The sequence below is a fragment of the Peromyscus californicus genome, unplaced genomic scaffold (genome assembly GCF_007827085.1).
Source record: "Peromyscus californicus insignis strain IS unplaced genomic scaffold, ASM782708v3 Scaffold_3__1_contigs__length_106647218, whole genome shotgun sequence".
In the NCBI taxonomy this organism is placed as follows: domain Eukaryota; kingdom Metazoa; phylum Chordata; class Mammalia; order Rodentia; family Cricetidae; genus Peromyscus; species Peromyscus californicus.
In genome coordinates this window covers 55,243,287-55,258,376 of record NW_026294551.1, presented here as the reverse complement: position 1 = coordinate 55,258,376, position 15,090 = coordinate 55,243,287, and the positions used below count along the sequence as shown (strand labels likewise).

At 50.0% G+C, this 15,090-nt stretch overlaps 1 protein-coding gene across 6 annotated transcripts in view; it reads left to right on the top strand.

The window, feature by feature from the left end:
- Gas7 (growth arrest specific 7) overlaps positions 1 to 15,090 on the top strand; it is a 233,017-nt gene that overhangs the window by 162,321 nt on the left and 55,606 nt on the right. For all 6 annotated transcript variants that reach the window (XM_052756809.1, XM_052756815.1, XM_052756810.1 and 3 more), the window contains exon 3: positions 12,355 to 12,435. In XM_052756809.1, the coding sequence (XP_052612769.1) occupies positions 12,355 to 12,435 (81 nt within the window). The remainder of the gene's footprint in view (positions 1 to 12,354; positions 12,436 to 15,090) is intronic.

The window sequence follows — 15,090 nt, the reverse complement described above, 5'->3', positions numbered from 1 at the left end:
CTGCCTGCCTTCTTTATTCCTATGCTAATACAATGGAGGATTTTCTACCTGTTCACTTAAAGAAAGTACTTTACGGCTATGCCTGAGCATATCAGAAATCCTAGAATTACTACCCATGAACATTGGGGAAGTTGTTATACAAAATGAGGGTTGCTTAGGCAGAAGCACCATGATGTTATGACCCTTGGTGGGATTGCTAATATATGGGTTGTACACACAGTGTGGATCCACTGGACACAGGAGTGATTCAGCCCTGGATGAGACCGAAGCTTTACTGTGAGATGGTATCCTGCTGCTTAACACAATGTATAGTTTTAAACCTATGGCTTGTTTATTTCTGGAGTTTTCTGTTTAACATTTTTGGAGCATGGTTGGCCTTAGGTACATGAAGCCATAGTGAGTAAAGCCATATACAAAGGGCATGGGGGGAGCTGTTGCTTGTCATGGGGTGTACTCTGAAAATAATCTTTTTATCTGGGTTCCAGCACATACCTTTGCTCGTGCCTTCTTGTGACGGTGACGACTTTTGTACTCACAGAGATGCACTTTCCACATCAGTACTGCAGACCGACCTCACTCTTTCTCCCAGCAAGGAATGCCATTCTATCAGTAGATAACTACTCCCTGGTGGGAGACTTGGGGTGCTTCTCAGAGTTCTTCTGCACTAGCAAACAAACAAACAAACAAAAACTAAAGAAAAAAAAGATCAAAACACCTCAGTTACTTGATGGCACACCTAGAGCCTAGAAGTGCTGTTTGATCAAAAGGAATTTTGACAGGCACCTCCAAACTGTCTTTCCAGGAGAGTCAGCCCCACCCCCACCCCCACTTCTCCAGATCTGCATTAAAAGTGGTCACTTTAGAAGGATCTTATTTATCCTATGATTAAAAACGTGATGTTTGTTAGTCTAGTTTAGGTTTCCCCGATTCTGAGGGAGATTAATACGTTTTCGTATTTTCTGATCATTATAATTTGTTGTATTTTTCTGTAAACTACCCACACATGTCTTTTATTCATTTATTCATTTGACATATAGTGAGCATTTGGGGGGCTTCCCTAAATTACCCTATATTTCTACTGTGTGTCTCACCTGATCCTAAGTCTGACCCACCCCATGGGACTTGTCTGGTCCTGCCAGGGATGGGATTCCATGATGATTTTACTATGGGCTCCCTGGGTTTTCCCCACAGCTGACTCATCACTGAGACTGCCAAATAACAACAATCTTTCCTAGGTTCCGGTTCCACTGTCTAAACCTAATGTCCAGGCTCGGAGCCTAGGAATCCGCACCTCACACCAACGGCCTTAGTGATTTCTAATGTAAAACTGGCTTTAGGAAATGAGCCTGGAGCACAGGGTACCACACTTGGGCTCCAGATTGGGAAGATTAGGTTTGGGATTAGATGAGGTTTTCTTCTTGGCATCTGCCTCCAGTTTTCTCAACCAGAACACGGGGCCTAGTAGCTGTGCGTGGCCAGTTGGCTGCATGCACCTGTCGGCTCCATGGCAAGGCATGCTTTTCCCACATTGCAGTCAACCCTCACTACCCCTCCATGAAAGAGGGTCAGGCAGGCCCCTATTAAATGCTCTCAGGATCCCTCGGTGTTTGTGTGGGTCTGCAGGTCCTGCACATCTCCCAACCGCCATGCAGCCTGGGACAGTTCGGAGCTGGATGTGTCTGAGCCTCTGAGTCACCCCGCTGTTATCCTCAACTTCTGTCTTCTGTAAAAGAAGCTCAAATCTTCCCACTGAGTCTGAGAGTTGTTACAAAGACCTTGTGAGCTGCAGGGTGGTGGGAAGTGAGGATCAGTAAAAACATTTCTGGTTCACTAGGGGATACCCAACATCTCAGCCGTGCTAAAGGAAGTGTTCTAACTCATCTTTATTCCTGGTGTGGTAAGAGGGATTGACCCTTCCTTACCTCTTTTTCTTCGAGATGCTCTCCACAAAGACAGGTAAACAAGGGTGGGGAGTGGTGAGGCAGAGGCTTGGCATCTGGGAGAGAGCAGAGAGGCAGAGGAGGGGACCATAGTTCCAGACAGGGTTCTTGTCCCCTGGAGCTCATGGTAGGTCAGACACTGCAGAACTCTGTGTGCCCTTCTGGATCCATTTGGAGGTACCAGGGCCTTGACAGATGGAAGCACACACGCTTCTCTCAGACATCTGCCTGGGACAACAAGGCTCAGGATCTGGAAGGACGGGTCCTGCAGTTCTTGCCAGGCAGGGGCCAGTGGGATGATACTAGAGAGAAGTATTTGTGGTTTTCTGTTTGCTAAGGGTCTGTTCCTGCCAGCAGGACATGACACCTGCATGGGAACAGGATGCTATTGCTGTGAGCTGGATGAACAACCAGAGTGAAGCTTCCCAAGGAAAGGTCTTTTTATTGAGTTGCCATGAGATGGTTCAGGAATGTTCTGTAAGCCCTTATGAGAACCATGCATGAAGGAGGCTGGTTCTGCGGCTAAGGCCATGGGGGCAGCCTCCCCCAGGTATCCTCATTCCCCTGACTTTGGCCGAGTGAGACACCCACAGATCTCAGTAGTTCCCTTGCTCTTGATGTCAAAGCTGGTGCTGCCGTGGCTGACTTGCCGAGGTCCATGGGTGGCGTCGACCCCGTTCTTGTCATTGACACCCTCAGGTTCTGGTATTCCCTCAGAGGGTGTCAGGAAAGAGCCCAAGATTGTCTCAACCTCTGCAGGATTGGCAGGCTGGATAGAAAGAGAGACAGCAGAGGGCATGTGGTGGTCCAGTCCAAGAGGCCAGATCAGAGATGACTGTTGGATCGTGTTGCTTCATTATTCAAAGCATGACATTCAGAATAAAAGCCAGCCTCCTTGCAGTGACTAGTGAGATCCTGGACAGACAACATAATTCCCCAGAGAGCATACAATGTAGTTTCTGCCTTCCTTTCTCTTGGCTCACTCCTTCTGGGGTAAGTTAGCTGCCATATTATACATAGCTCAGTAGCAATGAATTTTGGCTTCTGATGCCGCTACTTCATCTACCGACTTCTGGGAGTTTCTGAGCTGGAGTCACCCCTGCTAAGCCCAGTTCTAAGTCCTGGCCCTCTGAAACCACATCCATATCGTGTTTTCAGATGCTAATTTTGGAGTAATCAGAGACATGCAACAGACACCCAATAAACCTCTTTGGTGTCTTTCCTTAAGCGTCCCTTTCTCACGAGGCTTTCCTTGATCACTGTATTAACATAAACGGGAGGGGAGATCTGTTTTAGCTTATGGTGTCAGAGGCGTCCGTCCCTCATGGCAGGGCAGCTTGTAGGGTGGCCAACAGGAAGCAGAGAAAGGAAATGCAGGAAGGGGCTGGGGTAAGATAAAGCCACCAAGGACACATGCCAGTGACCTACTTCATCCAAATACCGTGCGCGCGCACACACCTCTTGCCTGCTGCCACCTCCCAGTAACACCGTAAATTCACCAATGGATTAACCATTCTCTAAGTCAGAGTCCTCACGATCTATCTATTCCTCGCTGGAAACAACCTCACAGGTATATTCAGAAGTGCGCTTCACTGTAGGCATTGATTCGCCCAGTCACACCGACAACGGAGATTCGCCATCACAGCCCCGTTAACCTGACAGTGTCCTTCTAATGATATTGTCTGCCCCATTCCTTGCTTGCTTTCTTTCTTTCCTTTTTCCCCTTTTCCTTTCCATTTTCACGTGTGTGTGTGTGTGTGTGTGTGTGTGTGTGTGTGTGTGTGTGTGTGTGGTGTGGTGTGCATATGTGTGTTTGCACACATAAGGACACATATGTGTGTTCACAGGCCCAAGGTGGAAGTTGGGGATCACTTCTCTTCTCCCTTATTCACCAAGACAGGGTCCTTCACTCAGACCCAGAGCTGGCTGATGTGACTAGTTCAGGCAGCCAGCTTGCAGTGTGGATCCCATCTCCTCCTGCTGAGGCTGAAATCACAGACAGGATACTGTGCCCCACCTGGCATCTTCTAGGGCTCCGAACTCCATTCTCATGCTTGCAGGCAAGCTCTTTAACCACTTGCCTAATCCCCTTGCTTTTTTATCTTTACGATGAACCAACCTAGGCCTAATGTAATGTGTCTCCTGGTACAACTTCTTCCACCCACCCCCCAGCCCTACAAAAAAGGTTTCATTAATGCAAATTTACACACACAATACACACCACACCACACCACACACACACACACACACACACACACACACACACACACACACACACACACACACACTGTGAGAGATAAAGAGGAGAGAGAGAGATTTTCCAACTTCACAGTGGGTTTATGAGGGTATGAACTGCGCTTGTGATGACAGTGGGTTTAGCAGGACATAACCCCGTCTTAGGTTGGGGCGCACATATATACATACTTATTTAAAATCACGGTTTCTTTTAAGGCAGGGTTTCACTATGTAGCCTTAGCTAACCTGGAACTTGCCATGGAGTCCGAACTGGCCTTGAAGTCACAGAGATCCATCTACCTGCCTCTGCCTCCTGAGAGCTGGAGTTAAAGGTCTGGGTCACCATGCCTGGCAAGAGAGAAGATTTTAATAATCCTAAGAGCAGAGAGGCATCGTGATGAATAGAGTTTAAGCTAAAGGTGGAAGAGGAGGGACTTCAGTCTGTTGTTTTCTCTGCAGTGACAGAGCAATACCAGACACCATGAGCCCTCACCTCTATGTTTTGTGAATGACAATTATATCAATATGGGGAGGGTTCTCCACCCGAGTAGGTAAGCACTTAAACAGCATCAATTTGCCGCAGCTCGAAGGCCCGAGCACAGAGCTCAGACGTGACAAGCACAGCTGGGAGATGATGGCCTTTGATGCCACAGTCTCAGAAAGGCCTCGTCTTACTGTGGCCTAGGTTTCCTTCCCTCCAAATGAGATGAGAACACCTGTCTCAGGTGTTTTGTGACCGTTTCGGGAGTCCCCAGATGTCACTAGGCACAAGCAGCTGTTCAGAGAGAAGATCTCTCCTGTTCAGAGGCTGGGGTTGGAGCTTAAGGCTCACTTCATTTTAAGAGACCATTGGGTGTCTAGAGACTTCTAACTAGAAGACATTGACTAGCCAGGGATCCAGGACACACAGGTACAGGGAAGTTGACCCGGAATTGCTGTTGGTTTCTGCAGGAAGGCGAGCGGGGCTTACATCCTGGAGCTGCAAACTCACATCCCAACATCTGGCACTCAGTGGACAGAAGATGTCCTGCCGCAGGACATCAGGGCTCCTGCAACTCTCCTGGGATGACTCACATTCATTGTTGGTGCCGGGGACTACCAAGGAGCTAGGCAACCTGGGGGACGCTGCTCCTGACTAGGGAGGGACCAGGGATAGAAAGGGAGATCTTGGTGCTGCCATCTGCCTAAGCCTGGTCACATACCAGGCAGGCAGACCCTCCTTGAAGGGAAAAGCCACTGCTGCGACCACCACTAAACAAGGGGCAAAGAAAATGTAAGAAACACCAAAGGGGGGGTGGGGCTGGAGTTGTAGCTCAGCTGGTAGAGTGTTTGCCTAGCACATGCCCAGCCCTGGGATGGGTCCCCAGCACTACATAAATTGGTCATGGCGGCATGTGCCAATAATCCCAGCATTCAGGAGGTAGAGGCAGGACGATCAGAAATTCAAGGTCATCTTTGGCTACGTAGTGAGTATAAAGCCAACCTGGGATACATGGGACCTTGTCTAGGGGGGCAGGGAGGGGACACTAAAGAAAGAGAAAGGAATAAAGAGGCCGACAGGAGAGGACGTCAGAGCTTGCTTCTGCTGGCTAGCATCTGCTTTTTCACCTAAGGCCCCTGAGGGCAGAAGAAAGCCATCACATGGGCCTGAATGGGAGCTAAGCCATGGGGGTGGGGGAGGGTAAAAACTACGTGAAGACACGTGGACTTGCAGATGGAGCCACGGCAAACACTCGGGGCCAGTGATGAGGTCCAGGGGTGCCCGTTGCTTCCCCAGTGGAGGTGCGTGCCCCAATGCAGGCAGTCTTGGTCTTAGCACGGGGCACGAAAGCCTAGGGGTGACTATTTCACATTAATAGCTCCTGCCTCACTCACTGTCTTAACATTTAATCATCATTGTTGTAGTATTAAGGAGCAGACACCTGTGGCCCGAAAGCTGGATTTACACGAATTTCAACTTTTCAACCGTGCTCTCTTTCAAGTTTTGTTCTCCTAAGGCCAGGCCCTGTAAGCTACTGTGAGGGATCAGCATTCATGGCATGCGTCATAAGAAAACAAGCTCCCTGGACATGGCCAGTTGTTTGTGTATGTCTGGCTGCCCTGGTTTCAGTGGACAAGGTCCGAAGGGAGTAGTTACCATTAGGAGAGCGTGTTCTGTGGTAATTGGGTTGGGTGGGAAAAGGGTCCCTGGGGAATGGCTCTTCCATTCTGACCTCGTGCAGCTTACACAGTATCCAGGGCCCTTGTAACAGCAGCTCAGTTCCAGCTCGGGCAGCCGCCTGAAGTGACTCGGGGTCCTAGCAATGGAAGCCCAGAGAATGCAGGAGATTCTTGATCTGGGCTTTGTTGGCTCTCAACCACCTCTTCAGTCTTACTTGGAGTAGGCCAGAGAGCCTGATCACTCTGAGTAGATTATAAGGTCTTCATTGCAGAAGACCTGGAAATGGCTTTCTCCCTCTGCGTGGTGTCACCTGTAGGATTGGGCTCGCTGGTGGTGTGATTGTGCTACCAGAACCCTGATGTTCTCTCTGGATGCCCGGCCTCTCCGGATGCCCGGCCTCTCCAGATGCTCTGGCTCCATTCCGTTACTGCTCCAGGCTTGCAGTTGTCCTCAGGTCTTACGTAGGTCAGATCTGGCCAAGCCCAGAAGACAGGCTGGGCTGTAGCCTTAGGCAGAGGCCCTGCTCTTGCCGAAGTCCAGCTGGAGACTGGAGTAGAAGGATACAGCACTTCCAGGGCACTGGGAGTGACCCAGAGTGGAGAGCTCAGGGACAGAAGCTTTGACCAGGAGCCTCTTGGAGAGCAAGTTTCTACCTGCATGCCAGCTTCTCTCTGTGGGTTCCAATAGCCTCCTGAGCTACAGGGTACCCTAGCACAGTGGTTCTCAACTTTCCTAATGCTACAACACTTTAACACGGTTCCTCATGCTGTGGCAACCCCCAGCCATAAAATTATTTCATTGCTACTTTGTAACTGTAATTTTGCTACTGTTGTAAGTTGTGATGTCAATATCTGCTATGCAGGATATCTGATATGAGATCCCCAAAGGGATTGCGACCTCTCCACTAGTCCCTCCCCATAGCTTGTTCATGGCTTGTGGTTAGCAGGTATCAGAAGGGTGGACAGAAGAGGGCAAGAATTAGGACCCTGTGGTAGCCAGAAGTTGAAATAGCAGAATTTGTACATCAGCTGGAGATGGGAGCATGTGAAGTGTTCCTCCTTCTAAAATAAGGTCAGGGGCCTCAGCCACCAAAGGAACAGAGTCAGTGACCCAAACACGGGACACAGTTCTCTGGGGACATTCCCCGAGCTTAAGTGGAGTGGGTTTATCCCCAGACAGCTGAAGCACACCAGGTGGGAGGTGCCAACGTACTCTAACATCGTCCAGCCTTGTTGACTGGTGCGGGACCAGGCGTGAGGAGTGAGCCAGGCAGGGTTGCTGTGCTCAAGGTCAAACTACAGATGACAAGGTGAGAACCTGTGACCACCCAAGGGCTGGAGTGTGTGTGTGTGTTGTGCTCTGCCCTGGCTCAGGTTCCCCGACAAATTTGGGGCAGATGTCTACAGAAGGGCCAGCAGGGAGGTGGTGCTGGGGAGACAGGCACCCTGGGCAGACGACAAGCAATCAATACTGCCATGCTGAAAGCCCTCCTGCAACCCTAACTAGAGCTCTGAGCTGGGCAGGGGGCACCTCAGAACTTTTGCTCGGACCTTCGACTCCCCGACGCTGACTAATGTCCACATGTGCACCTCCATCTCCTGCCCAACTCCGGCATCACCTTGGGTGAGCCAGCATCCTGAGAGGAATTCATTGGTGAGCACCTGCAAGGATGGGGTGCTAGGTTGCCATACCCACTCTGGTGGCTTTTGGGGGGGAAGGCAGGGAGTATCTGGCCTAGAGAAAGGAAGTGATCTGGGAAGCCTGCATGGCAGAGGAGGCATTTTAAATATGCAAGATGGTGATTGCAAGGCACAGGAACAGGCAAAGAGAATAGCAGAGGCGTGTTCAGAAATCACCAGCGTGGGCTAACCAGGCCTGCAGAGAAGACCGTCTGGACAGGCAGACAAGGACAGAAGGCTGGTGCAGCTCGCTGGGAGAATTGGATTGTCCTCGTCTGTCACCCTGGTACCTGGTTGGGGAGGGATTTTCACAAGTGAGTAACTCAAGACAAGAGTTGGGTTCTGGGGCCAGCGGTCTATTAGTCCTGGGGCTGGGATGTAGATGGGAGAGCCAAGAGGCAGGGAGCTCAGATTGGGAGTTGGGGGAAGGACACAAGGGTCGGTGACCCACTGATGGGAGCAGAGTCACAGGGCCAAACCAGTTTGATGAGTGAAAGTAGAGCGAGGGAGGGCTGGGGAAGCAGGTGGTTTCTGCCTGTGGATCTTGGGGAAGCCAGGAGGCCAGGAGTGGAGGGGAAAGCCGGGGCTGACCCGGGCTGATGCTGTAGACTCGGGTAGCAGTTTGACTTCCAAGCAAGCTGACCGTGGGCAGATGGGAGGTGAGCCCTCCTTACAGAGGAGCTAGGTTAGAGACATGTCTGCTTCCTGAGGAAGCTCCTGCACCCCCTTGTGTGTAGAACCCAGAGCCTCATATGCTAGGCCTGAGTCCTACCCTTACCTCACCTCTCTTTGTTCAAGGATGCCCCCTCCTCCCTCTCTAGCTGGTCTTCTCCACTCGTGTGCATTTTGTTACCATACTAAGTCAACTCCCCAGAGCCCTCAGTGCATGCTCCCTAAAACACAGACACGGTTTTAAGACTGCCCATCAAGGCTGGAGACAAGAGTATTAGTGGCTGGTGTGACTAGCTAGGGTTCCACAGAAGTGTAGGCAGAAGCTGAGGGAGAAGCCATTGGATTCACAGTCAGGAATAGCCATAAAAGGGGAGAGATTTTTGTTTTCATCATCTGAAACAATGAACTTTCCAGTGATGGAGTTTTTATTGGATTAGGTTATATCCATCCATATTTTGTTTAATTTTAAACATAATCTTATGACCGAAGCATGGCAGTGTACCAGTGCCTCCCTTGAGTGCTGATACTGTCGCTGCTGTAAAAATTCACTTTGCGGAAGGGGAAACTGAAGCCCTGAGCGCTGAGGAGTTGGTTCAAATTATGCTGGTCACCAGTGGCAGAGCTGGAGTGGAGACCCCTTCACGTGGCACTGTCATGAGCCCTGGACTGTCCAACCCCACCAGAGTGATCTGAAAGGGGAGTCACATGGAGAGAGTGCGGGAGATTACGTTCTCTTTCAAAGACAGGCGCACAGTCAGCAGCCGTTAGTGGTGGCATACATCAGTGTTCCCCCACTCTGGGGACTGAGACAGGAAGACCACTCACTACAAGTCTGAGGCTAGGCTAGACAAGACCCTCAAAAAAACTACCAAAAGGTCTCCCCAGATAACAACAAAAAAAAAAAAAACTATGTGCAGTAAATAAATGGACGTGGGTACCAAAATCTGGGGAATGCCAACCTCTAAGGGTGAATTATGGGTAATGCTTGCTTCTTCCTAGCATTCCCTTGCATTCTCAAAATGCATATAGTGAGAAAGGGTTTTATTTCATTGTCTCCAGATACAGTCTCACTAAACTGTCCAGGATTGCCTTGAATTCACTCTGTGGCCCAAGTTTTAAAAATGTATTTTATTACTGTGTGTGTGTGTGTTCTTTCCATCTACCTTGTGGGTTCCAGGGATCAAAGTCAGGTCACCAGGCTTGGCAGCAAGCGCCTTTACCTGCTAAGCCATCTTGCCAAGCCCTGGCTTTAAATTTTTGATTCTCTTGCCTCGGCTTCCCTAGTGCTAGGATTACAGACGTGAGCCACCATACCGGACTAAAGGAAGTCGTTACCACTTTTACCACTAGGTAATGTTATAGGAAGTCCGCTCACAGCCCTAAGTTCTGGGGACAGGAATAGAGCTGCAGTGTTGGTTAACTGCTGATCAGCTTGTGTAGCTGAGTCTCAGGACAGGTGGCCAGGGAGACTTCCAAAATTGTGTTTCAACCAAGACGTAGAATGGGATGGGCATGGGGGCACATGACTGTCACCTGCATTTGGGAGGCTGAGGTAGGAGAATCACAAGTTACCCTGGCTACACGACTCTATAAACAAACCCCCTAACAAAGGACAGAACGGTAGAGTCTGAAGGTACCTAGGGTTCACTTCTCGGCCAAGGACCATCTTTCTACAGACCAAGGTTCTTTGCTCTGTGCTTTGGGGTTTGAGGTTACCATAGACTTTGAGAAGAAATGCCCTATATGTAGCTGGGAATTCTGGGACTAGAGAAGGGAGCCCTGGAGCAGAAGTAGAGAGAAGTAACTTGGGGAGTGGGGCTGTGTCTTAGAGTTTTATTGCCATGAAGAGACACCATGACCGTGACAACTCTTATAAAGGAAACCATTTAATTGGGGTGGCTTACAGTTTCAGAGGTTTAGTCCATTATTGTCTTGGCAAGTGGTGTGAAGGCAGACATGGTGCTGGAGAAGGAGCTGAGAGATCTATAGCTTGACCCACAGACAGCAGGAAGAGAATGTCACACTAGACCTAGCTTGAGCATTTGAGACCTCAAAGCCCATCCCCTAGTAACATGGACTGTGAGAGACCAGCTCCCACAGTCAGCTCAGGGTAATAAAAGGAGTGCCTCAGAGTAGCGAGGGATAGGAAACGTTTTTATATGAGGAGTAATCAGGAATCAGTTTTCATCTATCTATGACTGATGACATAAGGAAACACACATGCTTTCTGATGTTAACTTTCTCTTTTACTTCATCTTTAAAATGGTCTCTGATTTCTTTCTGTCTCTGTCTTGCTACATATCTCCACACTGCTACGTCCAGCTACCTGTCTTGACTTACATACATCTTTTCACGTGGCTACACATCTTCTACATTATTCACGCACTCTTTCCTCACTCAGTCTTTCACCCGTTCATCCCCTCACACTTCTGTCTCATGCTTCTTCTTCATCATCTCTCACTACACACACACACACACACACACACACACACACACACACACACGCACGCACGCACGCACACTTCACTTACATTCTGCAGCAGCTCTCACACAGCTCTACACAGCCATCTCTCTCCACACTGCTGCTACTGCTCTCTCTCAGCCAAACTCTGGACAATTATAAGTTAACATTTTTCAGGGCCCTACCCGTTCTCAAAACACAGGATAGGTCACGTAGTTTCTCTTAGGCTAGTAATGTCACATTGACCCGTGCACATAGCTCTGAGTTGGTGAGGGGTCCCAGACAGTTAAACAACTGGCTGAACCTTGAGCAGTCAGGGTGCATGCAGAAAGGGAGCTACTGCAAGGACTATGTCTTGATGTAGACAGCCTGGCCTTGCTTTAGCAATAAACGACACCTGGGAATTGGTCTTTGCGTATGTTCTGTAGGGGAAGCTTAGTCTGTTTTGGACTAGTTCTAAGGTTTTTTTCAAAATGTTTAAAAGGCTGTCTTTGAGACTGAGAATACTGTTACTTTCCTGTGTCGGTGAAGAAGAACATTCTGGTATTATTTCTATACATCAGAATTATACAGCTTAAACAGAAATCCACAGCTAAATGTGTGCCCAGAGATGTAAAACACACTACCAAAGGGCTGTAGAAAGCACCCCACAGCTGTTCTTATGGGGAGGCATAACAGTGGCACCCGAGAAAGTTACAGACAGAAAACAACCGGTTTCCACAGCCACTGACCCCACGGCTTTGCCAGGTAGGGCTCCCCATCAGGGAATTTATACGTCTGGTGGGTCGACTTGTCAAGCACTAGTTGTCACCTGCTGTATACTCCCACAGCCCTCAGCACCCTAGTGACACACTTTTTCCAAAAAAGCCACACCCACTCCAACAAGGCCACACCTACTCCAACAAAGCCACACCTCCCAATAGTGCCAGTCCCTATGAGCCTGTGGAGCCATTTCGGTTTCAAACTACTACAGAGGGTAAGGTAGAAGATTCTAGCTGGAAGCCACCTCCTCAGGTCCGACCCGTGGAGAAGGGCTTTGGCTAAGACATGTTCTGCCAAGAGGCATGGGGGTTAAAGAGTAGGGGGCATAGGCAGGAAGCAGGCTCTCCTGGGCCTGAGGTAAGGAAGGAAGGCTCACTCTGCTCTGTGACACTTGGGTACCACCATGGAATTCTCAAAGGATCTCTTTTTTTTCCCCTTGACTAGAGACCACCTGGGAACGGCCCAGCAGTTCTCCTGGGATTTCAGCCAGCCCTGGCCCTCACAGGAGCTCTCTGCCTCCAACAGGTAAGATCCACTCAGCAGCCTGGGGTTCCTGGGGGGGACTACATACCCACTGTCACAGGGAAGCTGAGACTGTGGGTCCTGGGTCCTGAAACCTGGTGTGGAATCTTGCAGACCAGACCTGGAGATAGTCCAGCCCAGATCCCTGAAGCCTGCTTCCCAACATGGCGGTCATGTCCAGGCAAGACTAGCTATATAGCGCTGGGCTCTTTACTACTGCAGTGCTTAGGAAGGTTGGCTGGGCGAGGTCAGAGGTCAGAGATCTTTCCCGGTACAGAACAGAACAGCTCCACGTGGCTCTCATCAGCACTGAGGAGTGGAAGCTAAAAGAAGGTAGAGTTTTTACAGAGGAATTCTTGAACAGAATGTTCTGGAAAGGAAGTAAGATTGTTTATGAGGATGTGGCTTAGCAGCAGCAGTAGCTGGATGCTGCATTTGAGGTGTACATTCATATACTAGGTATGAGAATTGTCCAGAAACGTCATAGGTGATGTCTGGTTCTTAGACACGAGGAAGAAGGTTACAGGGCTTGCTACCAGGAAGAACAGCTTCTCTTTTCCTCTGGGTTTCCCTCCTGCAGGCAGTCTTCCCTGACTGTTTGGAGCCCCCAACTTCTCAGTCTGCATCGCAGTGTGTGGCCTTACTGCGTTCTGTGTTCTTCTCTCTACTGAGGCTGTCCTCCCATGGCGTGCTGAGGGGAGGGCTGGATGTCTCTAAGTCTCCACACAGAGCCTTGTTGCACGAATTTACAAGTCACCAGTTGCCTCTTGAGAGACCACACACACAGGTTTATCAGTGCCCTGTGCTGTCACCATGGGGGCTGTCCTCCATGAGGGAGCACTGGGTGCAGCTGGCTTGGACCTCTGCAGAGGCCTGGGGTTCACAGACCTTCCTTCACCTAGAAGCATGTCAAGAGCATCAAGTGTGCTGGGCCTCGAAAGGGTTCGGAAGGGGTGGGGACATAGTTAAGAGGGTCAGAAGGGACCTGGGCAATGGCTGCCCACATCTCAGGGGCCTAGCATGGCATTTCCCAATGGAAGGTTATAGAGTACTGCACAACCCTTTACTCTGGTAGAGGGGCTCAGTGGTCAGGCTCTCTTTGGAGGTTTGGTGGACACACCCTGTTCTGAAAGGGACCCGGATGCATCAGTACATGTCATAGGGACTCCCACTGTGTCCATTCTCAGTGTGCCTTGTACTTGCCAGCCTGTCTGCTCTCAACTCTGAGAGGCGTTGCCTTCCAGGGGGCATTAGGCAGTGTCTAAGACTACCATGGGGTGGAGGGGGGTGCGGGGGGACCCACAGGCATCTTCTAGGAAGAGTCCAGAGGTCTTGCTAAATGTCCTGCAGGGCACAGGAGAGGCCCACAACAGACTCCTGGGCTTACAACAGTGGCAGATAGGAAACTATACTGGGGTCAGAACATCCATTCAGCACTGCCCACAGCCATGGTCTTGGTCTTTTAGGAGTCCCTGGGCCATGACCTGTGAGGACAGGGAAGACTATCAGGCGGAGAGAATCTGTCTTGGATTCTAAGACCCACTCTTGGGTTTCACACCCATTTTAGTGTGGGGGCACACCAGTTGTATCATGTACTGAAGAGTATATCCCAACTGAGAGGAAACGTAAGGCTTTTCCCCCCATGGTGGTATTTAAAAACTGAGTGTGTGCACTGTCAGTGGCAGTTTTAACTTGTGGGATTGTAACTTGTTTCCTGGTGTCTCTGTCATGCTGCGTCTCCCATGGGGGCCTCCATTTCACCGTTCATAGATTAGGACCCCAGAGGTGATCATGATAAAGAGCCTGACCTAGCTTCATGACTTTGATACCGTTCACTACGGAGCATGAAGACACATTAGTCATCCCTCTGCTGTCCACCCTCCCTCCTCCCACCTCCCTTACATCCCCTCCCCACCTCCCACCTTACCACCCATCCTTGTTCTAATCTCATCCTGTTGCTGTGATAAAACCTCTTATCAAAAATAATTGAAGGGAGGAAAAGGTTTGTTTCAGCTTTAGGTCACAGTCCATCACCCAGGGAAGTCGGAGCAGGAGCTCAAAGAAGACCTTGAAACAGAAACTTTGGAGGAACACTGTTTGCTGGCTTGTTCACTGGCTCATGATTTGCAGGCTTTCTTATACAACCCTGAACCAGCTGCCTAGGGATGGTGCCTCCCACAGTGGGCTGGGCTCTCCTGCACCAATTCATAATCAAGATAACCCCCGACAAGCATGCCTACATGCCAATTGGTCAAGCCAGTTCCTCCATTGAGGGTCTCCTCTCAGAGGACTCTAGGCTGTGTCAAGGTGACAATTAAAGCCAACTAGAACAATTCTCTATCCCCCTGCATCATTCTTCTTTTACCCATCCCCCACCCTCCGTGCCATCATCTTCTCTTCCCTCCTCCTCCTCCTCCTCATCTTCCCCTTTTCCACCCTCTTCCGTCTTCTACCCTCCATCATCCAACCACAGTCCCTTCACCCACTTTCATCCATTCTCTGTCCCCTCCCAACCCCCCCACCTCTATCCTCAATCCCTCCCCCACTCTCCATCTTCCTGCCATCTTCACTCCACCTGCTTTCCTCCCTTCCTTCATCCACCCTCTCTCCTTCTTCCCCCATCCATTCTCCATCCTCCCTCTGTCCTCCATCAACCCT